Here is a 24,869-nt window from a genome sequence, read left to right as displayed (position 1 = left end):
AGAAGGATTTCAAGTTCAAAGCCAGCCCTCAGCAATGTATCGAGGCCCTAAGCAACTCAGCAAGACCCTGTCTCAAAATAAAATATTAAAAGGGCTGGGGCTGTGGCTCAGTGGTTAAGCACCCCTAGGTTCAATCCCTGGTACCAAACATAAATAAATAAATAAATAAAACGCCCACTCTCCCCTCAAAAAAATTTTTTTTAATATTTATTTTTCAGTTTTCGGTGAACACTTTTATTTTATTTTATGTGGTGCTGAGGATCGAACCCAGCGCCCCGTGCGAGCGCGTTACCGCCTGAGCCACATCCCCAGCCCCTCCCCTCCAAACCGAATGCCTCTCATTGCTGCTTTATTGTCCATCAGAGCACTTCTAACATAACGTAACACCGCATGTAATTGACGGATGTCATTTCCTGCAGCAGGTTCCCTGAGGGCCAGGAGTTTTGCCTGGTGTGCTTTTTTCCCCTAGTATCCACAGCACCTAGAACAAAATGCCCGCACACAGTAGGTGCTCAATAGCTATTTGTTGCCTGGATAAAATCATCGGTCTTTATGCCTGGACTTGCTATTTAGCTGAAAGTTTTTCAAGGGCAGTGCCTAGCGCATAGTAGGTGGTCCGCATGTGGCTACTGATCTGTCGGCCGGGGTCGTTGGGGAAACCGAGGCCGCCTGGCCAAGCCATCCGGGGAAGGCCCGGGAGGTGCCAAGGGCCTCTGGTTGAACACTGTGTCCCCTGCTGCCCTGCTCCTCCCAGCCCACCCCAGAAAAGTCCCAGAAAAGCCAGGGGAAGGCACATTTCCGTTTCTTTCCATCGGTTTTCATTCTCCCCGCGAGAAGACAAATCTGCTTCCCCTCTGCCAGAAGGCCCCGAGCCACGGCTCCTTCCATTAGAGTAATTAAATCCCTGCCGCGAGGAGGGTTCAGGAGACCAGCGGGCCTCGCGCCAAGGGCTGGCCCGCGGGCAGGAGGCGTCGGGGAGGGCGGCTGGCCAGAAGGCCTGTCTCTCAGCTGTCTCCTGAGAGCGAGGAAATCCACTCACACAATGCCTTCACAGGTTTTCACCTGGGGACGGAAGACAGACCCCCCAGCCCACCACCCAACAGACCCGCCGCCAGGAACGCCGCAGCTGCCCATTCCGGGGACCCCCACTGCCCTTCCAGAGACGGCCAGCGGAAGCTCCGGGTCCTCCCGCCCATCGCTCCCATTCTCCAGAGGCCAGGGACCAGTGTGCTGGGCCGTGCCTGGCGGTTCTCTCCACCCACGAGCTCCGCTGACCTTTGCTGACCTCACACAGGCCAAACCCACATCACAGGTGCTCGGACAGCAGCATGTCACTGACTCCTCGCAGCAGCCCCAGCACCCGGGTTACAATGACAACCCCCTGCAGCCTCCACCAGGACACTGAGAATCAGAGTATCGAAGCAATTCCCCCAGGCCCACAGTCAGGAGGTGACAGAGCCAGGACGGAGACTCGCATCCATCCAGGTCAAAGCTGCCGTGGCGCCCGCCTGTGATTCAACACAACACGGGAGGCTGAGGCGGGAGGACAGCAAGTTTAAGGCCAGCCTGGGCAACTCCATAAGACACTTCTCAAAATAAAAAATAAGAAGGGCGGGGCTGTAGCACAGCGGCAGAGCACCCCCGGGCTCAACCCTAGTCCTAGGGGAGAGAGGAATAGACCTGGAGACGGAGCCGAAGGTCAGCGTCCTCCACAAGCTGCGCAGCCGGAAACCAGAGCTGGGACAGGAACCCAAAGTGCCTGCTTATGACGGCTCAGCTGACCCCTTCCACCCCCCGAGACTTCCCCGGGCCCCTGCCCGGCCTGCCCTGTCCCTGGCTCCTGGAGACTCAACACACCTCTGCACTAAATCCACAGCACCCCTCCGCCTCCACGCACCCTTCCGGGAGCCCAAGTCGTCCACCAAAGCTCTGGTGGGAGCTGGAAGGGCAGGGGACAGGGGTTGGGAACTCTGAGGACAAAAGAGCCCAGTCCAGGAGATGCCGTGCACAAGCCCATCTGCGGCTGGAGCCAGCAGGGAGCCGGCCCTGGGTGTGAATCCCAACGCCACTGCCTCCCAGCTAAGAGGAAGCCACTGGGCAAGTCACCTAACCTCTCCCAACACCAAGCCCGTCCTGGCCAAATGGGGGTGGGTGTGTTCACCTCACAGTGTCGTCAGGAGGACTTAATGAGATGAGCTGAATAAAAGCATATAATAAATACTTGCTCTGGGGGCCGGGGCCGGGGCTCACGGGTAGAGCACTTGCCGGGCACGCGTGAGGCCCTGCGTTCCATCCTCCGCACCACATAGACAGTAAATGAATAAAGGCATTGTGTCTCGACAACCGAAAGATATATCAAGTAAATAAATAAATATGTGTTTCCTTTTCCTCCCCATCTCTTCTCTTTTTCGGTCCTTAATAAGATTCCAGGTCACCAGGCCTGGTGGCCCACACCTGTCATCCCAGCGGCTCAGGAAGCTGAGGCAGGGGGATTCCAAGTTCAAAGCCAGCCTCAGTAACTTAGCAAGACCCTTTCTTAAAATAGAATATAAAGGTCCAATGTTCTCCCGGATACGGAGATGCTAACCCATAACAAGGGAGGGTGTGGGGCGGGGAGGAAGGGAGGGGGATGGGAACAGAAGAGACGGCAGGAAGAATCAGCAGAACTCTCCTGTGCTCATACGTGAATACACAGCCCACGGAACCCCACACCACGTCCAGCCACAAGAATGGAATTAAACTTGTATCGGTTGCACCCCACGTATGTCTAATATGTCAAAATACACCCTGCTGCCATGTACGTCTAAACACAACCCCCCCCCAAAAAAAATATACATATATATATGGCGGCTAGGGATATGGCTCAGTGGTTAAACATTAAACATTCCTGGGTTCAACAACAACAACAAAAAGACCCCATGTCACTCTGGAGGACATTTTCCATTTTATAAGCGTGCAGTGCTCTCCCGAGCTCCGGGGACAGGAGCATTACATATGATCCCATCTGCCTTCGAGGAAACCCCTTATGACTCAGCCTCCACCAGAGACTTGCTCTCGGCCTGCATCAGTTTCATTTCACCTCTGAGGGATCTCGGGATCCCTGGCAGACAGCACGGACCCAGCCTGGAGCCTCGTGCCACAATGCCCTCCCTCCCTGGGAGCAGAACCACATGCCAGGTCCAGCCCAGAGCAGGAGTGGCCTGGAACCACGGGCTGGGAAGGACCTCAAATGATCCCCAAGGCCACGGAGCTCTCCAAGAGACAGTCGAGGCAAGGGCCAGCACTAACCAGAAGGGACCAGAGGAAATTCGTTTCTGTTTTTGTTTTCCCCGGGGCTGGGGATGAAAGCCCAGGGCCCTGGGCCACCCCCCAGTTCCACCCTTAATAGGAGGAAACAGAGCCCACTTCCCAACCCTCCACAGCTAAGTTGCCAGGCCTGCCTCGGGCTCTGCTGAAGCTTGCGTTCCACAGGAACACAGAGCAGCCCGACTGGTGGAGGGGAGACCCCTGGAGCTGACTCAGTAGCTGGTCCACAGACCTTGTGCACTCCTGGAACCAAGGATGCTTAGGGGACGGGGTTGGAAGAAAGAAAACAAGGACTAAAACACAGAATCCTTGGGTTCCTGCTCTACCTTTGCTGCTTGCCATGCTGAGTGCCCTTGGACAAATCACACAGCTTCTCTGGGCCTCGGAGCCCTGTAAGCACAGTGCGAGCCCCGCCTTACCCACAGGGGCCTTGCCTACCCAGCCAAACTCAGGAAGGCATGACCCACACCAAGCAGATATGCTCCCAGAGTCATGGCACCCGGGTCATGCCACCCGATGCCATATGGCTCCACGCCCCTCCAAATACAATGGTCCCACCCAGAGAGAGCAACAGGGCTACCCTGAGCCTCCCCTCAGGAGAGAGGGCCACCACCCGGTCTCACGTGCAGGAGCTATTTCGAGGGCCAACATCTCCCCCACTGGAATTCAGAAAAGAAAGAAAATGGCCAAGCCCCAATTTGTTAAAATCAAGAATCTCCGAAAGGAGAAGAGGCCGGGCAGAAATTCCTGCTGCTGGAACCTGAGCTTGCAGGCAGGTGCCAACTCAGGCGAAGGCGCGAGGAGGAACCACCATTCGCTGGCAGCCTGGAATGCGCCAGCCATTGCGCGGGCCACTTGCCCAGCCGTGATCAAGATTCTCATCGTTTATAAATGGGGAAACTGAGGCTCAGAGAGGTTGAGTCACGGGCCTCCGGGAAACCCAGCAATAAGGAGTGGGCCAGAGTTAGCGCCTGGTACCGTTTCTTCCGGCCTCCCCACAGGGCCTCCTTTTGTTCAGAGCCACCTACAGGTCACCAGGAGAGGTGGCTCCATCTGGTCAGCTGATCTACCCGTTTGCTGGGCAACTCTGGGCAAGGCACCCACCTCTCTGGGCCTTGCCATCTGTAACCTGAAACTCCACCCCGTGTGGACCAGCCTCTGCGGCCCTTGCAAGGAGGACCCCCGAAGCCCACCCTCCTGTTCATCTGACACAAAGCACCACTCTTGTCCTTTAAGAAAAATGCCCAAGAAGCTGACTCAGAAATAACAGATGCCAATTTGCATATTACTTCACACATCATTTGCATGCTGTTCATTTAGTGTGCACCAAGGCTCTGCTCAGACGACAACCCTGGTTACCCTGTGACCAGGCTTGGTGGCGGGAGAATGGCTTCCACACGGGCAGGTCGGGGTCACCCCTCCCCCGCACAGCTGCCCTTGGTGCCCCTTGGCACCGGCCGGGGAAAGTCACCAATGGCCCCAGCCCTGGGTTCTAAGCAGGTATTCGAGGCGGAAAGTGCCTTCGGAATTCTAGAAACCACCCTCCTGAGTCCAGAAGGGAAAGTCGAGTTCTCCTGACACACATCAAGACCACGGAGCACTGTCCTCCTTCCTGTCCCTCTCCCGGCCCCAGTCAGCCCTCTCCCTGGAGCCCTGCCCCCTGGCCTCTTTCTGCCTGGTCATCCTGTGTCCCCATGTCCCCCTGACCGTCCTCCAGGCCTCTCAGCCTCTGGCCCGGCCCCATGGGTTTATTTTTGTTCTCTCTCCACCTGTCCAGGGTGAATGTCCACGTCCCATCAGCTATGCCCAGGCCACAGACGGCCAGCTCGGGGCGGAGAGGAACTGGCCCCGCGGGACAAGAAGGTGTCAGAGGTCCAGCCCCACCTTCCAGAAAGGATCCACTCCCCTCTCCCCGCGACCATCCGGAAACACGCCCGGGGAACCCGCCACCAGAAGTAAGGGCGGGATGGGACTCAGGGCCTGTCCCTTCCTCCTGGCAATGACACACCTCCTTGACAGCAACCTGCGGGACACGCACAGGTGACACCCACAGTCCTGTCTCTCCAGTGTGACCCTCCAGGCGGCACCTTCTAATGACTAACACAAGCAACCGCTGGCAGACACCGGGGCTCGCTGGGCACCTTGCCCTGTGCTGGGCGTCGTCCTACACATCAGGGTTGGGGTTCACCTTGACCATCTGAAGGAACAGGATCCAGGTCCAGTAAACTGCCCAAGAGCCCGCCACTGGACACCACCGAGGCAGGGTTTGAACCCAGATCCCAGGCCCTGAACCCTGAGCCCCTGACAGTTCCCTCAACGTTCAGTCCATCACTGCTCATGCCCTGCCACGGGCACTTCGCTTCCCATCCAGAGCCCCTCAGAGCAGGCCTAGTCCCAGAGACGCGCTCCGTCTTCTCTCCCTCCCTGTGGACACGGCCCAGCAGGGACTTCAGGCTGCCCCCCACACACTCAGCCACGAGCCCCTGCCCATGACCCTCCCGTTCCAGCTGTCCGATCCCTCAGGACCACTCCACCTCCCAGGGAGCCCAGCGTCCCCGGCCTCAGTTACTGTCTTCCTCCTTGGGAGCACCAAGATGACAAACCAGTCCAGCCCGCGGGACGCTACTCCAGAACGTGAGCTGGAGGACCAGGGCTTGCTCATCTCTGAGATGGACCGTGACCTGGACTCAGATGACAAAATCCCAGGGAAGGGAACGGGGGTCCGCTCTTATTTTTAAACTAAAGAAATGGAAGGCCAGACTCGGGGAGGGACTGGAAGTAGGATGTGGGAGCCCTCCCCAGGCCCCCACCCCCCCCCCCCGGAGCAGAGGCAGCCCTTCTTCAGCACTGACTGCAGCTGACATGGTCAGGAGGCAGGGAAAGGGGATTCCAGGTAAAGAAGAAAATTCTAGAACCAGGAGCCTAGAGAGCCCTAGCAGTCTCCTCTCCAGTTCCCAGCAGAGGTTTGTGGTGGCGGCTGGCCACGCACTGGAGACCTGAGCCTCATTCCAGAGCCATTTGTCCTGCACCTGGCCTTCAGCCACTCGGTCCTGTGACCACCTGGACCAAGCCTCAGAAACCTGCAGCTCTGTTTCTTCATCTGTGCAACTCAATGGGTTGTGGTGACTCCTGAGGCCATTGTGGGGACCATGAGGGACACAGGCATGGAAACACCTGTAGGATGTAAGATGTTGGCCCACGTGGACGGCCCCTGGGAAGTGACCATGCGGCAGCACTGGAGAGGGAGCAAGAGGACGCAGAAGGAGCCGGACAGAGCCGAGAGTTGTGTGTGAAAGTGGTCACTGAGGCTTGGGGATGGGGCCATGGCAGGAGCCTCCACCAGGCCTTTGAAGGACAGGCTCCTGTTTTCTCTGTAATCCCCACACCTACCCACAGCTTGTCCAGCATCACCATGAGGGCAGTATCACCAAACCCTGTGTGTGACATCTCGGGGACCCACCATGGGCCTCTCCACGGCCTCACCCTGAGCTCAGGCTACGCTGCAGGTACCCCCCTCCCTGGCGGCCCCCAAGACCCCTGCCTTCTGTTGGCCACACTGACGTCCCCCTGCCACGTCCAGTCCTTCCTGCGCGTTCTTGGTAGAGAGCCTCCTGTCTCAACGTGTTGCCTCTCTGGCCCTAGGCCCTTAGATCTTGATTTGAATCTAAGCAATTTGGGCTGGGGGTATAGCCCAGGGTACAGCACTTGGCGTACACCAGGCCCTGGGTTCCCCAGAACCACAAAAATCATCATCATCATCATCATCAGTAAAAATCATCTCTTTCTCCAGTAGCACAGCAGGCAAGGGGAAGGGCATGACCTTGAGAGAGAAAAGGACCGGGGCTCCCGGCCAGTGACCTCGTCGGCAACGGACGCCTCGAGGGTCACCTACGTCGAGGGCCTTCTGATGTACAGTCATCCACTGCTCAACCGAGGTCCTGGCCTCTCTCTCCTGTCACCCGGCAACACCCCAGCACCGTGGAGGCTGGGCCTCGAGGTACTGCAGGATCGTCCTGCCCCCTGCCCCGCCTCCCCTCCTGCCTCCCAGGTCCCATTTGAGCCCCTGGGGGTGGAATGACAGGGGCGGGGGAAGGACCCCTAAAAACCCACTAGCCCCCTCTGGACTCTCCTCACAGGAGAACCTGCCTCCCCGCAGCTCCTGAGAACAGCAGTCCTAGAATCCCCAGCCTCATTATCTTTAAATAAAGGACCAGGGGACTCCCCTTTCTCTCCCCCTTAGGGATTTCTGAAAGCAAGAGAAGAAAAACAGTTCCCAGTGAGAACCCTGGTCTTCCTGTCACGGAGCCAGGGAAAAGCGGCATGTCATGGGCACACAGCCACCCCCACCCCCACCCCCACCCCCACACACTTTCTTATTCTCCCCCCCAGACAGGCTTCACAGATGAGGCCGCAGAACCCCGGCTCCCTGTTGGGACTGGACATGTCCATCAGGACTCGGGTTCGCTGCACAGCTCACTTGCATTTTTGGTCTTATTTTGTTTTTCTTTGCCTAACCCTTTTTAAAGCGGATCTTGGTGGCCTCACAGCAGCTACTCAGGGATAGACAGGGCACCCCCTTCCTGAAAGCTAACTCAGGGAAACAGGAGGCGTCAAACAGCTTCCTAACGAGCCTGTTCAGGGGACGAACGCCCAACCCTCAGGCCAGTGCCCGTACACCCAGATAATGCCGCCTGCGGGGAGGGGAAGCCCGGAGGGACTGGGAAGCCTTCCCCCAGGACAGTTATAAATAGTGTGGTGACAGGCAGAGGAAGGCACAGCTAAAAAGTTAGCTGTCCCCCTGTGGGTCACAAACGTTTGACTCATTGGCTGACTGTCCACAAAGATTATAAATAAGTTGGTCGCCATCCTGGGGGGTGAGAGCCTGTTTTCACACTGCCAGAAGTCGTTGGCCCTCCTTGGGGACAACACACTCAGTGTGACCTGTGACAATCAAATGTGGCCCTGGAGTCCCTTGGCAGCTGGCTCTCGGGCCAGTGGTCAAAGCCTTCACAGTCTTCTGCCTTCTGGAACTCTCCAGGTCATCCCCAGGGAGGGTCTGGGAAAGGAACCTGTCCTATTCCCACTCCCCGGCATGCCTGGGCCATGGACACCGTGCCCCAAGGGGTCCTCTCAAACACACGAGAACCTGCTCTGACAGCCACCTGCCATCCCCAAGGCACCTGGGCCTCGCAGGAACACAGTCATTCACCCCACAGCACCTGCTTCTACACCCGCAGGAACACAGTCATTCACCCCACAGCACCTGCTTCTGCACCGCCTTTTTGGAGACAGGGCAGGGCCGGGCAGGGACTGAGGTGCCACTGGGGCTGGGGAAGCGGCTCAATGGGAAAGTGTCTGTGTAGCATGCAAAAGGCCCTGGGTCGATCCCCAGCACCAAAAAGTAAAAAGAACGGGGTATCATTGACCATTCCAGATGGAGGCTAGGGGTGGACTCCCTGACCTCTGGGCGTTCAGCAAAAAGACAGGCAGCAAGTCGGCCCTGGCCTGAGGGGCACCATTCTCTCTGAAGAGTGAATGGCCAGGAGTTGACTCCTCTGGGCATGAGGAGAAGCCTGCCGTGGGTGGCCGCCAAGGTCAGAGGTGAGAAAGCAGCTCCTCATGGGAGCAGACAGGGCGCCAGCCAGCGCCTTCCCGTGGACGCCTCTGAGTGCTGCTGAGTTACCTGGGCAACGGACCCAGCAAAGGTGCAGGGAGGAGCCAGAGGCAGCGGGAAGGAAGGAGGGGCGGGACGCTGGTCGCCCAGGCAGGAGGGGCAGGGGGTGGCAGAGGATGGCTCTGCCTGAGACGGGAAACTCAGAAGAATCTTGAAATCGAGGGTGGGGAAGTGTTTGAGGTGGTACAGGACTAGTGACAAGTGCCCCCTGCTGCGCCAGAGTGTCCCAGCCTCCCACGAGACCACCCCACAGCCCTGGTGACTGGCTCCCTGGAGAGGGGCCACAGCCCCACCACCGTCAAGCTGGGGAGGGGGTGGGGGCCCACAACCCGAGGAGGAGGGGGAAGGCAGCAGGCCCCATCTCTAACTCTGGAGCCCGGGAGGAACACCAGCTCTAGAAGAAAATAAAGATCAATGAGAAGGACCCCACATCCTCTTTGCTCTGACGCTGATGGAGGAAGAGTGAGTATCACCAAGATCTCTCAACAGGATGTGGCCCTAAGCTGCAGAGAGGAAAGCCACTAATTGAAGGAAAGAAAGAAAGCAGAGTCCCCGCTGAGGTCAGGGGAAGCCCAGGACCTTTCGACTGCCAGGACCATCTCTCAGAAAGAGCAGCCGCCTGGTACCTGCGCCCTGCCTCCCTGCTCCAGGCGGAAACCCCAGCGCTCAGCAGAGCCGCCTGCCAGTGTCATCGCCTACGGCCTGTGAGGGTGGGAGCCCGGATCATTCCGTCCTGATTTGTCAACCTCCTCACTCACACTGGCTCCCCTTGGCATCGACTCTGAACACGCTCCGGGTACGTGCCGGGTTCCTCCTCAAGAGGCCAAGCCTTCCCCAGAGCAGACACCAGCCCAAGGCAGGCAGAAAAGCCACAGACCCAGAAAGAAAGGCCGAGAACGTCAGAACCCAGCGACCCGGGCACCAGGCACATCTCCAATCACTGAAGGCCTTTGAGAGGGAACCGCCACCAGAGATGCGAAATCACCCAACCTGACCGGGGTGCCCAAGTCACCCTGTCCATCCCCCTGCCTCACACCGGCCAGCCAAGCCAAGCATCACACACGCTCTGAAGCAAAATGGAGTGTCACTCCTCTGTCCCCAGGGCTACTGGAGTGACTCTAAGCTCTCCCATGGCGATTTTGCACCCTAACCCAAACACTCCTGTCCCAGAGCCCGTTCCTCCACGAAGCTGGGGGTGGGGGGAGCAGATGCTCACCTCCCCCAAAACAGACCCATGGTTAAAAGTGGTCTCTGGCCACAGTCAGCCCCCTCTAATAACTTCTCCCCTCCACTAACAAGTCTTGGTAACCACTGATTCTAGAGCCAGAGTGAGATGGATTTTTTAAAAATCTGTCCCTCTTCTTACCATCATCCCAAGAGGCCCCGTGTATGGAGCCGGCACTCGCTGAGTGCCTGACGCTCCTCTGACTCAGTCTCCCTCTTGACGGCTGGGCAATGGGTTCCAGGCCGCGCGACTGATCCAAGGTCACACCCTGGAGGTGGCCGACCCAGGACTCCGACCTTGATCTGATTCTTTGACACCATGCCACCGGCACCCAGGCAAGACAGGGATATCCCCCCCCTCCCCAGCTTGGGTCCACGGGGCCTGGCACACACAAGACGCCCAGAAAATAGTCGTCCCATAGGTGACTCAAAACAGGGGGATCCAGATGGAAGGACAGAGGGTAGGCAGGTTAAAGGAGCCCTGCCTGCCCCAATTCCAGCCCAAGGGTGCCCAAGAAGTAGCCTCCTCACCAGCGGAGGCAAGCAGGACCGTTGCCCTCTCTGTGCCACCACCAGTCAGAGGGTCAGTGACTTAGGAACAGAAGAAGCCAAGCACCGCAGGTCACTTCACCCTCGGTCACCCACAGCCTGCCTGCCCGGCTCTGGGGAAACCCCCTCCCTGAGCACGGCCACTGTCTTTGGGAAAAGCCGTTTCCACAAGGGTCACCTGTGTGGCCTCTTCCCCTCGGCCCCTGCCCTTGGGCCTTTATCGGTTGCCCCCCAGGAAGGCTGCTGACCCCCAGGGAATGACGGGAGGGACACAGGGCTTGGCCCCAGGTGGCTGCCAGCCCTGTCTCCGGAAGCAGAGCGCCCAGCAGGAGAGGTGACTCTGAGAAAGCAGTGAGCAGAGGGACCCGCAGACTCAGAGGCTTGTTTCAAGGAATGACTAAGTGAGCTGCGTTTCCAGGGGAAACCCCACTTGCTTCTCTGCTCACCGAGGGGCAGGAGCTATTTAGACTGAGCAGCTTCCCAGGGCTGCCCTCGGCTGGGGCTGCCCCCGCAGAGCAGGCGGGTCTGGGAAGACCCTCTCTCTGCCTGGGAGTCGACCCTCTGAATATTCAGGTTGCCCGACAGGTCTGCCCCACCGGATTCCAGAGTGGGCTAGCCCGCCCACCCCCGGTTAAAGTGACATGCTGGGAATGGGGGAAATCCGATCAGCACCTCCCAGGTTTTTGCGGCTGGATTTCAACAAGGAATGTGACAGTCTCGCAGCAGCTGTGCCCGGCCTGAAACCAGCTCTATTTGAATCCTCCAACAGCTGAACCCCTCCCAGCTACCCGCCAGCCAGCCCAGCCACCCCCTGCCCCAAATGACAATAAATAGAGAAATCCAAGCGACAAGCAGGCATAGGCACAAGTATCTGTCTCTCACACGCACGCACACGCGCGCGCACACACACCCACACCCCAACAGACTGGGGCTGAGGGGGTACCGTGGGAAGAAAGACACTTGTCCAGGGGTTCCCCAGGTCTCCGAGCCTTCCAGCCCACGGCAGAAGGGCTCCCTGGCAAGTAGAGCATCAGCGGAAACCCACCTTCCTCCATCTCCACTCCCCCTGCAAGGGAAGCCCCTTCCTCCGTCTTGGGGCTCGACCCGACCGAGAGGCTGCAGCGGTGGGGCCGGCACCCCCTGAAGCCAGTGCCTGCCGTCTCCACCCGGGCGCACTCACACATGCCCTCATCTTTATTTATCCCGAGGAGAAGGAGTTGGGGTGGGAGGGGAGAACCGGGGCTGTGCTGGGGGCGCTGGCTGGCGGGGACCGCTGGGGAAGCCTGTCATCCCATCCCAAGGAGAGGCGGTCCCCCCAGGCTGAAGCCAAGGCGGTGCCCATCTGCTCTGCCTGGGTAACACCTGTAGCCATTTTTATCAAGGGCTGTTTATGAGGCAGCAGCAGGTTTATCCTGAGTCCTCTTTCCTGAGGGAAGAGACTGCCGGTTTCCTCCGCCTGTATTTTTACCCCGATGCCCTGGGGAGACTCTGGTCACCCGGTGCTTTCCTATTTTGCCCCGAGCCTCTTGGGGGAAGAGGAGGGAAATAGAAACTTGGGAAGAGAAGGAGAATAGAAGGGACTTGGGCAGTGGGTACAGAATCCCCCACCCCCACCCAGACATTTATTTCTTTTTTATCCTGGGGAAAATGGAGTGGAGCAGGGAGGGGAGGAGAGGAGGGGAAGTCGCAGGAACTGGCAAACACATCAAGGCAGAGTGTAATTAATTGGTGCGTTAAGCTGCTGGGTTATGCTTTAGTACAAGTGAGCCAGGAGGAAAAACGATTTCTCAGAAGGGATTCTTTAATCCTCCCTAACACGGAGTCTGCAAATTAGACACAGTGTATGGGGATGTCCCCCCCAAAAGGAAGTGAGGAATGAATTCTCCCAGGATCAAGAAGGAAAACCATGGGAAGTTAGAGTGTTCCATATAACTGAGCTAATGCCTCTCCCACCACCACCTTTCTCTCTCTCATTCTCTCTCTCTCTCTCTCTCTCTCTCTCTCTCTCTCTCTCTCTCTCTCTCTCTCTCTCCTACATATTCCTTTTGTTCAAGGTATAAAGAGAAACCACAGCCCCTACCTTTGAGTACAAACCCCAAGACAGCTCGGTCTCTATCACCATAACAACAATTCCAAACATCCCAAAAATCAGAGCATAGTCACTCAGTCGCTTTCTCTTTTCAAACAGGGCCCTCCTGTGTCCCAGCTTATAGCCAATGTTTTGGTTTTTCCGCTTGTTGGCTTTGGGGAAGGTGGTGCCGCTGGCAGTGGTGCCGGCATGCTGGTGGTTGTGGGTAGCGTTGGGGTGATGGAGCAGGGTCTGGTGGGCATGATTGTCCTCCCGGGAGGAGATGACGATCTCCGGGGGGTTGCTGGGGCTGAAAAGCTGGAGGGGTTGGCCCTCGGGCTCGGCCTCAATGAGGTTCCTCCGGGAGGCGCTGAGGCGGCTGAGGGGCTTCATGACCCCACCGCTGTACTTGCAGGAGCTCATGGCGATCTCTGTGAAGGGGTTGCTGTCCCGCCGGTGGACCAGGGGGCTGGCCTGCCGGTGCCGGCTACCTCCTCCAGGCCCACTTGTGGCTGTGGAACTTGGAGAGTGGCCAAGCAAGTGGTCATTGAGATTGAGCTGGCTGCCTTGCCTGGAGGAAGGGTGGAGGATGGCCGTGGAGTTGGACGAAGGGGGGGCCCTGAAAGCAGTGGGAGGGGAGTGCAGCAGGCCAGGGTGGACAAGCTGGCTCTGGAGTTGGGCGAGCTGAGACAGGGGATGCGGTGGCTGCTGCTGCTGCTGCTGCTGCTGCTGAATCTGCGGAGGCTGAGGCTGAGGCTGCAACGAGGGTCCTGGGGGCTGCTGGGGGGCTGCTGGGGCCGCTGGCGGCGGTGGCTGCTGCTGCTGCTGCTGCTGCTGCTGCTGCTCATCCCCAGAGGATGGACAGGGGCACTTGGGGTCTTCATCCAGGTCCCCCACCCCGGAGTCATGGAAGTGCCCAGAAGTGTCCATCTTGGGGCCTGGCTGGATTCCCTGCAGCACAATCCCCCACCCCAAAGCCACCCTCGCTCCAAAGATGTCCTCAAAGAAAGCCAGGCATCCAAGCTCCCCCACCAGAGTGTCTTGGCTCCAGTCCTCTCTTTGGCTTGCTTCGGTTCTCTGGGGCTGCCTGGGGTCCAGACGCTGCCTCTCAAGAATGCATTGTATTGGGCAGTGAGGAAGGGCAGCAGGGGAGCCTGGAGAAGGAAGGAGCGGGCAAAGAACTCTCGCTCAGGAGGTGGTCCTCTAGGAGCGCGTGAGGCCAGGCTGAGCTGCACTCCTCGCTGGCTCGGTAGCTTCGCTTTCCTCCTCCTGCCACTGTTATACTGGAAGCCAAGCCCACTTCTTAGCAGCTGGTCTCATTGGCTCGGCTCAACTCTCCAACCGCCTCCTAACTCCGCCCCCCTCCCAGGCTCCGCCCCGAAGGAGGGGCCTGCGGTCCTAGGCTCCCGGCCGGGCCGCAGCGCAGCGAGGGCTGGGAACTGTAGTTTTTGCTCCACGACCCTGGAGCCGAGCCGCTGCCGCCCTCTTTCCAGTGACAGGTATGGCCGAAGCCCGCAAACCCACGGTGACCAGGGTTGTTAAGCTCCCGCGGGGACAGTGGGAAGGAGGGACAGAGGGACTCCTCAGGAGGGGCACTGTCACCATGATGAGGGGCAAGAAGCTCAGGAAGACAGACACTTATTAAGGCACAGATTGTTTCGCACATCTTATTCCAGGTACATCCTCCCCACACCCAAGGAGGCGGGCATTATGTCCCCATTTTACCCAGGAGAAAACTGATGCTCGAAGCTGTTGAGTGGCCGCGTCAAGGTCACAGAAGCAGAGGGAATTCACTCCCTCTTACTGTGGATAAACTCACCTACCACTGATGGAGCTCCGGGGACGTATGTGCACCCCCTCTCTGTCATTTCCAACCCCTACATCAACCCCATGAAAATGATGTCATCATTCTCCCTTTACAAATGGAAACCGTTGGGAGAAAGAAAGGGTGGAGAACATTCAAGCACAAATTAAAAAACTTGCCAGATGTCATTCAGCTTGTCATTAAAGACGCTAGGATTCTGAACTTGGGTCAGCCTGACACTCCAGTTCTCAAAGTGATTGTTCAACAAACGTTGTTCACATGACGGATGAGAACGAGCCAGAGAGAATCCGTCCAGGAAGAACCAGCTTCTCCAAAGCAGGATATGTGAGGCGCACAGCACAACGGCTCCAGCCTCTTCCCTAGCAGCTGGGCATGGAGTCACTAGAGGATCTGGCAGAAAGACTGGAGACGCCCCGTGGTCACCCCCTGCCTGATTTTCCCCATGGGGCTCTGAGAGTTGGAGCTGGGAACAGCTGCTAGCTTCCCAGGTTCAGAATCATCATCATCAAGTATTTATTAAGCTCCCACTGTGTGCACAGGGGGTTCGGAAGGGATGGGACCAGAGCTGAATTTATTTCCATTTTAAACTGCAACCGACTTAGGGATTAGAGAGAAAGACACTGTTATGGAATCCCCCAAGCACACCTGGGGTCTGAAGACATCTGGGCTGCAGGTGTAGCTGAGTGGTAAAGTGCTTGCCTCGTAGGTACCAGCCCCTGGATTTGATCCCCAGCATCACAAAGGATAAAAAATTAAAAAGGAGGGGAGGCCTCTTCCTGTCTGCTTTCTGGTTCCCCATCACCCTTTGGCTTCTGTTCACTCCTTCCCTAGAGGAGAAGAGGGAGAGTGAGAGATGCAGGCGCGCGCGCACGCACACACACGCACACACACACACACACACACACACACACACACACATACACACGGAAACACACAGGCATGCACACACTGCCCTGTGCACACACAGATGCACACACATAGTGAGCTTTGAAATCAGCTCTCTTGAATAGTGAGCAGCAAGTGACCAGGTCAGGAAGGGGCAGAGTTTCCACCCAACAAGCCCAGAGGCCCCTCACCTCTCCAGTCCCTGATCTGCCGTGAAAACAGAGCTGCATATCACTATAAGCCACACCCCCAGACACCTGGACAACTAAAATTTTCTTCCACAATAATCTTGATTATTATCATATTATCAGTGATGTGGTCACACACACACACACACACACACACACACGGAGTCATTGCACCAGGGGACAGATGCACACCTGGGGTCTCCTGGGTTTTCCCGTGGCTGTGCGGAGCCCCTGATATCTTCCACCACTCCCCCTGCAGGGAGCCCTGCCTGCCCTCCTCCTCCTGTGTGTCTTCTTGATTTCTGTCCCTCTCTCTCATCCCCAAACAGAGCCACCTGTTTGGTTCAAGGCTCCAGATCACTTGTTTAGTTTTAATGATTTCCTAATAAATCACCATTAATATGGTGTCAGTAACTGAAACGTGCTGTTAGTATTGGCTTTTAATACCTGATACAACTTCCAGACTGTGAAAAAATCAATTAAGGGGGCAGACCCCTGGCATTTCTGTGCCCACTCCACCTCATGGGCTACCTTCTGCCTAGGCTCACCTTTCCGAGCCAGCCTCCTGACCCTATTCCCTGTCTGTTCCTGTGAGAGCATGTCCTGCCGTCATGGACAGGGGTGAGAAACAGCCTTGGTAAGTCCAAGCTCCCCAGAGCTGAAGGCAGAGTTCATCTGGGAAAGGACATTACCAAGGCAGCTCCCCACCCCACCACCCCCGGTTAGATCTACCCCATCCTAAACAGGAGGCGGACAAGGTCATGGTGAGAGACGGGGCTCCAGAGTCAGACTTTCCAGTCTGGAGCCTTTGCCTGCCACAGGATGTCTACATAGCCACGGCAAGATGACCTCTGGTCCTCAGCTTCCTCTCTGTCACACAGAAGTGATAAGGGTCCTTACTCATGGCGTTTAGGAGAATGTTAGAGGTGAGTCACTAGTGGGGGGGGCTATGCCATAGGTGGCAGCCCTGAACCCCTCAGGGTGTCCTGCAGCTGGCCAGGACTGGCTCTTAAAAGATCATTGTGCCCATTTCTTCCCGGCTCCGTGTTCAGCGGTGTCACATCTGTGTCTTGAAATCAGTCGTGATGGGAGCTATTTTCACCACAGACACCAGCAAACATGTAAATCAGGGCTGGCTTTGTCCTGGAGAGGAGTTGAGTCTTGATGGCTGTTAAGCCGATCCAGAGCACCCAAACTGCTCCCAGCCCCGTCCTAGGTCCAGACTGCACCCCCCACCCTCTTCCAGAGACCAGGCTTTGCTCCCCTGCTGCCCTCTGTCTAGTTCCAGCTGTGCCCCTGGCTCACTGTGTGACCCTGAGCCACTAGTCTAGACTCTCGGCTCCAGTGACGCAAACCTGACGGCGAACACCCACGGGTCAGTGAACCAGCGGGGAGCTGCCCCAGCCCAGGGCCTCTCCGAGCAGCCTTTCTGGTCTGCCCTTCCAATGCACAGCGCTCAGATGTCTTCCACCACTGCTGCCTGTCCAAGTCCCCCAGGTCGGGAAGTCCCCTGCTCTTGCCTTGATCCCCAACTACAACCGCGTCCTCACAACAACCCGTGAGCTGGGGTCATTGCTCATTTTATAGATGAGAAAATAGAAGTATTGACGGGTTTTAAAACTTGGCCCCTGTTACTAACAACTAGTGGCATTGCTGGGATCAAACCCAGGCGCTCCAACCCCCAAATCCAAGCACTTGACATGGGTTTTGAATCCCAAATTTTTAAGATTCAGCCAACCCTCAGCTTATGGCCTCACTGAAGAAACAAGTTATGTGCCTCTGCGGGTGACAGAGAACAACAAATCAGACCACAAAATACGGCTGTGACACTAGAGGTCACTGAGGGCAGAGGAGAGCCCAGGGAGGCTTTATGGAGATGGCGGCCAGGCCTTGAAGGATGAGCAGTGACCCTTCACACTGACCTAAAATGAAAGGTGGACGCATTGGGGCCTCTCTAGTCTGCAACTATGGCGGTCAGGGGTGTGGCGGAATTTCTTACCTCAAGAATACCCGGAGAGTAAGCAAGGACATGTCCACCAGACCCAGGAAGACCAGCTCCACCTCAGGCGTCCTGGGCCCTGCCCTCCTTTCCGACAGCCTCCCTCACCACCTCCTGAAGACCGGCATCACCAGCCTCTGGGAGCTGACCACATCTCCACGTGGCTCACGCCATTCCCCCGACGTGCTCTTCCCACATCCACACTAACACATTTCCCTTTGCCCTTGAAGACACGGATCAAGGTCTTCTTCCTCAGACGCCTCCCCTGAGCTCCGAGTCGGGGACCTCACTCTCCCTGTCTATTCGATCTCTGAGAAGCGGTACATCTCATGTCGTTGGTGTCCTCTCCCCAGATGGTGACCTCCTTGAGGGCAGGATTGATGGCTTCTTCAGGCCCGTGTCTGCAGCTCTTCCCCAGAACCAGGTGCACAGAGACCCACCGTACTGACTCAACTGGAAACTGGGGAGAGTTCATTTGGAGGTAAATAAAAGGAGGTCGCAGCACTTTTCACAACAAATGACAAGTACCATTTCCCTGTCAGTAAAACAAGTGAGATAGAAGAGATGATTCCCAAGATCATTCAGCTTTAAAATTCCATAATCTGTGCTCTATGGATGTTTTTTATCCCTAAAAAGTAGAACTAACTGGAAAGTGAAGATTCGGAGTTTATCTGGCTGTCTTTCCCCCAAGTGTGTACCTCTTGAGAGCAGAAGGAGTCTAATTTCGTTCTGTATCCCCAGCACTGAGCAGGGTGCCTAGCCATGAATACACTCACTAAAGGTTTATTAGAGGAATGGACGGATGGATGATAGAGGATGGATGGATGGATGGATGGATGGATGGATGGACGGATGGATGGCTCATGAATGCAGGGGTGGGCCAATGGATAGATGGATGATGAATGGGCAGATGGGTGGACGATGGAAGGATGGATGCACAGATGGATGACGAGTAGATGGATGGATGTTGGATACAATGACAGATAATTGTGCGTGTTCTATAAAAGCCAGTGGTTGGCGAGATGTCCTTGGCCTTCTGCAGACAGTGTCATAAAGATCAACCCCACTTTCCCCAGACCTTGTACACGTAAGTCAGAGACAGCCCTGGGCTGAACGGCACGTGGGCTCCCCCAGATTCAATCATTGTTCTGCCCTTACCAAGGAACTTTGTTGCTCGAATGGTACAAACCACTGTATTGGCCCAGCACTTCATAGTTTTCCAACGACTTTCACATAAATCACTTCCGCTGCACCTCCCAGCAGGCCTGGAAGGCAGGGGGCTCTGTTGCTGTCACCCCCTTCAAGTGAAGTTTAGAAAGTCCAAGTCATGCATTCAGTGTCACCTTTTAGCCCTGAACTTGAACCGGGGTCTCCTTCCTTCTCCCTGGAATGCCTTCCCAATGGCCACCAGGCCCCTAGGATGTAAGGAGCAGCACCAGAGTCACCTCTGTCCCAGAAGCCCTCCGACCTCCTTCCTTTGTCGGCCCTCCCAGCTGTACGTCATTCCCTTTTCTTAATTTCCTGGTACTTGGTATCTCCCTGGGGACACTTTTCACTTTCTTTGTGTTGGTGCTCTCTATACATGTCTTTTCTCCCTGCTTTTGATTACACCATAAGGTCCTTGGTGAGAGGGAAGTACACACACACACACACACACACACACACACACACAACGGAGCTCACCCTGGGCCCAAAGTGTGCACTGAATAACTAAATGAGTCAGTTTATACATGACTGAGACTTTGGCCATTTTCCTCCTGGAGTACTTGACCCTGCTCTGCTCTACTGACCACCAGGGATGCCAGGGACACAAGTACCCCCTCTCCCATTCGGGCTCCTTTTCTCTGGGTCCCTGGATATCCAGACCCTAGGGCGAGGCCCTTTATAGATAAAGCCCACCCAACCCTCCCTAAGAGGGAAATGGGACAACCCACATCCACCTGCCACCAGGCCACACACCACAACTCTTAGCCACCTAGGCAGACGGAAGATTGCCCAGCTTCACACCGTCCCCTCATAGTCCCCCATTTTGCTGGAGAAAAGCCGAAGCGCTTTTGCTTTGGTCGGGGTGTCACCAGAAAGGGAACATATGGAGGGACACCCACCCCGTGCTACGAGGTCTACTCTGTGCATCTGTGGTTTCCGTAGCTAAAGGGTGACATTCACAGCCCCACTAGACAGCCGAGGAAGCGGCATCCAACTGCAGAGAAGGTGACAGGTTTGCTCTTAATCACAGAGGAGGCAAGAGGCCAAGCCATGAGCCAAACAGGCCATGCCCCGTCCACTCAGTCACTGCCACGGGGCTAATCCACCTCCAGAGAAGGTGTTCCTCCTGCGGCAGATCCTCCAGGAAAGCCCGCGGGTGGCAGCTGGAGAACAGCTCCGGAAGAATGTCCATCTTCTGCCCCTGAGACTGTGGAAGGCCGGCTTCACACGGGAGAAGATGGCGTGGGCAAGCGGGCAGCGCACTGGGGGCCGCTCAGGGCTGTGACCCCTCTGCTGCCATTTTCCTGCTAGTGACCATGATGACCATGGCTCTGAGCCTGAACCTGATCATCCAAGCCCCTCCACAGCTGGTTTGTGAAAACTGGGATACGTGTCTCTCCGGCCCCTCTTCCACGGTTTTGCTGTGGGAACTTGGTGTTCTGGCCCGATGAGTCAGTCCGGATGGGAACGCTGATTTACTGGAGGCGGTCAGGGTCAGAGAAAGGTGCAGATACCGTGTCTGGAAAGAAGGCATGGAAAATGGGCCCAGGGTGCCAACTCTGTCCCCACCGTGCCCTGCCGGGCTCACAGGGAACCAGTGGAGTCATTCACAGATTTGCAAAAAGGCAGCCAAGGTCCTGGAGTCAGAGTAGACAGCAACAACAGGACCCGGCCAGAAGTTTGGGCCAGAGCCCCGTGAGCTAGCTGCCAGTCAGAAGCTCAGGAGCAAAGGCCCTGAAGGCCCCAAGTCCTGCTCCCCGCTGGAAACTCTGGCCACTGGCTGAGGCTCACCCGGGGTTCACCCACCTGGGGCGGAGCAACCTGTGGAGGGTTTGTGAGGAGTTTGGCGGCCTCTGCTGGTGGCACATGCACATAGCTTCTCCCTCGAGGCACCTTGGGAGACATAGACCCCCCCCCAAACAAAAACAAACCCTCAGCCTCCATGTCCAGCCTCCTTCCACGGGACTGGATCCATGCCTTGGTGAACATTTTGCAAAAGCATTTTCTATTATTTAGGATTCTTCGGTTCTTGCTACCAAAGAAGGGAGGCTAGTTGTCTATTCTAGGTGAAGACATCAATGTAAAAGTCTTTGAATAAAAGGGCTGGACGGGACCACAGAGATGCTTCAGGGACCACCTTTATTTGCAAAATAATAAGCCCTGCAACCTGGGAGGTGACCTGTGTAAACTTGCACGGGTTAAGGACAAAGCTGGATCCCCAACCAGGTCTCCTTGATGTGTGCCCTTCAACTGGCCCCTGGTCTCTCAGCTGCAGTTGAACATCCATCGGCACAGCCTGCCTCGGCCTCCCCTCCCTCCGTCTCACCCACAGGCATCCCCAGCCCAGCTCCCAGCCTTGGCTCCACTCCAAGTCACTGCCGTCAAATGTGTCAAAGGCGGAAAGAAGCCCCCTCCCCTCCCCGTCCCAGGGCACACCCAGGAGCCAAGAGGAGCAGCACCTTGCTGCGGGCGGTGGAGAAAGGCAGGCATCCCTCGCCTCCCCTGCTTCCTGTCCTCCTTCTCTCCCGTAAAGGTGAGAGCCAGAGGGTTGCTATGGACACTGCCGCGGGCTCTCCCTCCTCAGCAATAATCCAAAGCTGCCCTCCCTGCTGGAGCCCAGGCTCTAATTGCCAAGCCTCAGAGGCGGCCAGGATGCTTCCCAGGAGGTACCGGGCAGCCCGAGAGAGAGCCCGAGGATCAGATGGGCCGAGGAAGGAAGGGGAGTGACAAGATGGAAATCACCCGAAATTGGAAGCAACAAGCCCGACCTCTGTAGGTGGACTGACAAGACCAATGTCGGTTCAGCCGGAATGAGAAAAGCAATAGTGTCTTCCCAGGCCCCCCAGCAGCTCCGACACTTAATCACCGTGGCCAGCGTCTCTCGGCGGGATTCTGGGAGGAAAAGAGGAGCCGGGAGGCCCTGCCAACGTGTGCAGAGCAGGGTTGCAGGAAAGACCGTCCCAGCCACTGTGTTCTTACATAAGAACCAGGGGTCCCGGAGCGTACCTGAGCTGCATACCCAGCTATGAGCCCCAGCTTCTGACCCACACAGACCCCCTTGGGTGTCCCCACGAAGACATCAGATCATTTTTACCGCTGCTCGTCTCCCCGCCATTAATCCAGAGCATGTTCCCTCCCAGCAGGATCACACCATGTGACCAGAGGGCTACCACCTCTAACCCTGTCCCCACCGTGAAAGCAGATCATCTGGCCTTGATGAACACCGTCTCCACGACGCCAGGACAATGTCTTTTCCCCCCCATGAGACCCCACCCCTGGGCTCTGCCCCATGAAATCATAATTCTCTGATTCACCTGACCCCCAGACGCCCACCTGCTCGTCAGACGAGGTCACCAAGACCACAGAGCTCCCTGAAGCCACAGACTTAGATCCAACTGGACAGGAAGGTCCAGTGTGAAGCCCCCCAACCAGAGACCACACACCACTGGACGCGGCCCACGGAGCTTCACCCTCCAGAGCTGCCAAGGGTCACATGGAACCTTTAAAGAAAGGGCACCCAGGGGATCATGTTGGAGCACAGGTGCGGTGGCCAGGTGGCCCTCTGGAAGCTGTGCGTGTCTCTCTCAGGCTACGCCCAGTGACGTCATCATGGCCATGAGGACAAAGTTAGATGGATACCGCGTCAACCCTGGGGGAAGTGAATGGACTAGGGAAGTCCATCTCCTTCCCAAGACCCTCGAGAGTCAGAGAGAGGAATCGGAATAGGGCTGGGGACTCAGGCACACACTTACCGGGGGGATATATATGGAAGAAAGGATCAAAGGCTTTTAAATCCCCCTCCCATTCACCAATTTCTCTCTCTCTGTGAGGTCGTCCTTGTTGTCCCCGTTTTACAGAGAAACTGGCACACCACAGGCCTAAGAACTTGCCCCAGGATTTCAAACCCGAGTTCCAGGCTCCGAGCCCCACACCCTTGCCTTGGCTGCTTCCCATCTGGCATTGGAGAGTCACACCTCAGGATGGGAATGGACGAGGCTGTGCATCTCAGAAAGCGTCTGTGCCAAATAAAAGCCATTATTCTAACCGGGGATTTTTTTTTTTTTCCTACCATTTAGGAAACTTTGCCTCCTCTGATTGTTTCCGAAATTGTGTTCCCAGGGCCGACTTTATGACCAATTGCTGCTCCAACAATCCCCACGGCCCCTCGCGGCCGCTCCTGGGAGGCCTGGGGTGCGCTAATCCGCTTTTCTTAGCACAGTGCTTTTTTCCTCCTGCAAAGCCTGTGATTAAGCCTCCTGGTGGCCCCAGGAGCTGGAAAATGTGAGCTTGGGAGGGTCAGAAAGGCCAGTGGCTTCCCACTTCTTGTCACCTCCATCAGTGGACCTCTGAGCCAGCCAGCAGGGCTGGAGGAGGCAGGGAAAGAAAAAGGGTGGAGGCCTGATGTCTCACGATGGCTGTTTCCAGCAATGGGGGCACTCTGCACCTCCCAGCAAAGGCCCAAAGAGCCATCCAGTCCCCTGCCCAGTAAAGAAGTCTCCGTGCTCTCTGACCAGAAATCTCAGCTGTTCCAACTTCTACTGTAGAGAGAAAGGACAATATCCCAAAAGACAAAAACCCCAGGTTTGGACATGGGAAATTCTTTTGTGTGGTACTGGCAACCAGAGAGAGCAAGAAACCAGAGTCAGTTGTAAATGGAAAGATCTGGGCTCAGGAGGCTGAGGCAGGAGGATAGCGTGTTCAAAGCCAGCCTCAGCAGCTTAGCGAGGCCCTAAACAACTCAGTAAGATCCTGTGTCTAAATAAAATATAAAAAAGAGCTGGAGATGTGGCTCCGTGGTTAAGTGCTCTGGGTTCAATCCCCAATCCAAAAAAAAAAAAAAAAAAAATCTGGTCTCCCCATGAGGTAATGCAAAGTGGTTGGCCCAGTGCGCTCACCCTAGTGGCTACATCACGCAGTGCAAGTTGACTGTCTTCTCACCTCGGTTTTCATCCCTCTTGCATGAAGGTGTTTCACTGACTCCAAAGCAGGGCTTGGATCAAGATCCCAAAAGTTCCAGATCCAAAAGTACCTAGGTGGGGACCGTGGGGACGGTGCTTCCATCACACGTGAAGTTAGCTGTACCCCATGGGAGGAGAGGTGCCTGGCACGTTGGTGCTCCCGGGCACCTGGAGGACCCCCGGGCCTTCTGTTCTTGGGCTTCCTAAAGAGCTTGAAGAAACTGAGGTCAAACAAGCCCCAGGGCAAGGCCAAGCAGAGTCCTGCCGCTTCCAGGCCATTCTTGGCTACTGTATGTGTGGCATGGGGGGAGGGGTCGAAGCCCCTTGCTGCTTCTCTGTCACCCCAGCCGTGGCCACTTTGAAGGGATGGCCAAGGGAAGATTGGCCAAGGGAAGGTTTGCCAAGGGAAGGTTTGCCAAGTGATTGCACCAAAAGAGAGATGCAGAGAAACGTGCATCCGTGTGGCAGTTTGTCAGCTGCACCACAAAAGTGACACTGGGGGAGGCGGTGGAAGTCAGTGACTCAAAGCAGGTTCGGGGATTATCTGCTGTTTTCAATTATCCACATCCCTCATCACCATGGAGAATTGAGAATTGGGTGTATTGGCCTCCCCCTCAACGCTGTCGCTGGCATTAGAGACGTGATTTGTACTTGGAGCAACTGTGGGTAAAGGACTCAAAACGGTCTCTGTGTAAAATTTCCCCAGCACTGAAATGTCATTAAATAGCTCTCTGCACCTGGCACCTCTTGGTCCCTTTAAAAATAGCTAGAAGATAAACATGTCTAAGAAGGAGAGAACTGACAATTATTGAATATCTTTGTGGTACTCAATACTCATTCTGAGCCAGGGAAACTTCAACTCAGACAGATTAAGTGACTTGCCCATGACTTGTCACAGTGTGGGACAACAACATGGAGCCATCTGACTCCAAGACCCATTTCCCTACCCTTCCCCTCTCAGAGAACCCGGACCTCCCTTAATGGTGG

The 24,869-nt window shown here is 56.3% G+C and overlaps 1 protein-coding gene across 3 annotated transcripts in view; it reads right to left on the bottom strand.

The window, feature by feature from the left end:
* The window catches only part of Kcnn3 (potassium calcium-activated channel subfamily N member 3), a 161,261-nt gene extending 138,156 nt beyond the window's left edge, over positions 1–23,105 (bottom strand). The window contains exon 1 of one of the 3 annotated variants that reach the window (XM_078027468.1): positions 22,994–23,105. In XM_078027468.1, coding sequence (XP_077883594.1) covers positions 22,994–22,996 — 3 coding nt within the window. In that variant the 5' untranslated portion in view covers positions 22,997–23,105. Of the gene's footprint in view, positions 1–12,833; positions 14,130–22,814; positions 22,959–22,993 lie in introns of those variants that run through there. The other 2 variants (XM_078027469.1, XM_005331309.4) reach the window with 2 other exon arrangements.
* Between the last annotated feature and the right edge of the window lie 1,764 nt (positions 23,106–24,869).

This window comes from Ictidomys tridecemlineatus, chromosome 11 (assembly GCF_052094955.1).
Source record: "Ictidomys tridecemlineatus isolate mIctTri1 chromosome 11, mIctTri1.hap1, whole genome shotgun sequence".
NCBI lineage: Eukaryota > Metazoa > Chordata > Mammalia > Rodentia > Sciuridae > Ictidomys > Ictidomys tridecemlineatus.
Note: the sequence above shows the minus strand (reverse complement) of the source record. Positions and strands in the feature narration are given on the sequence as shown.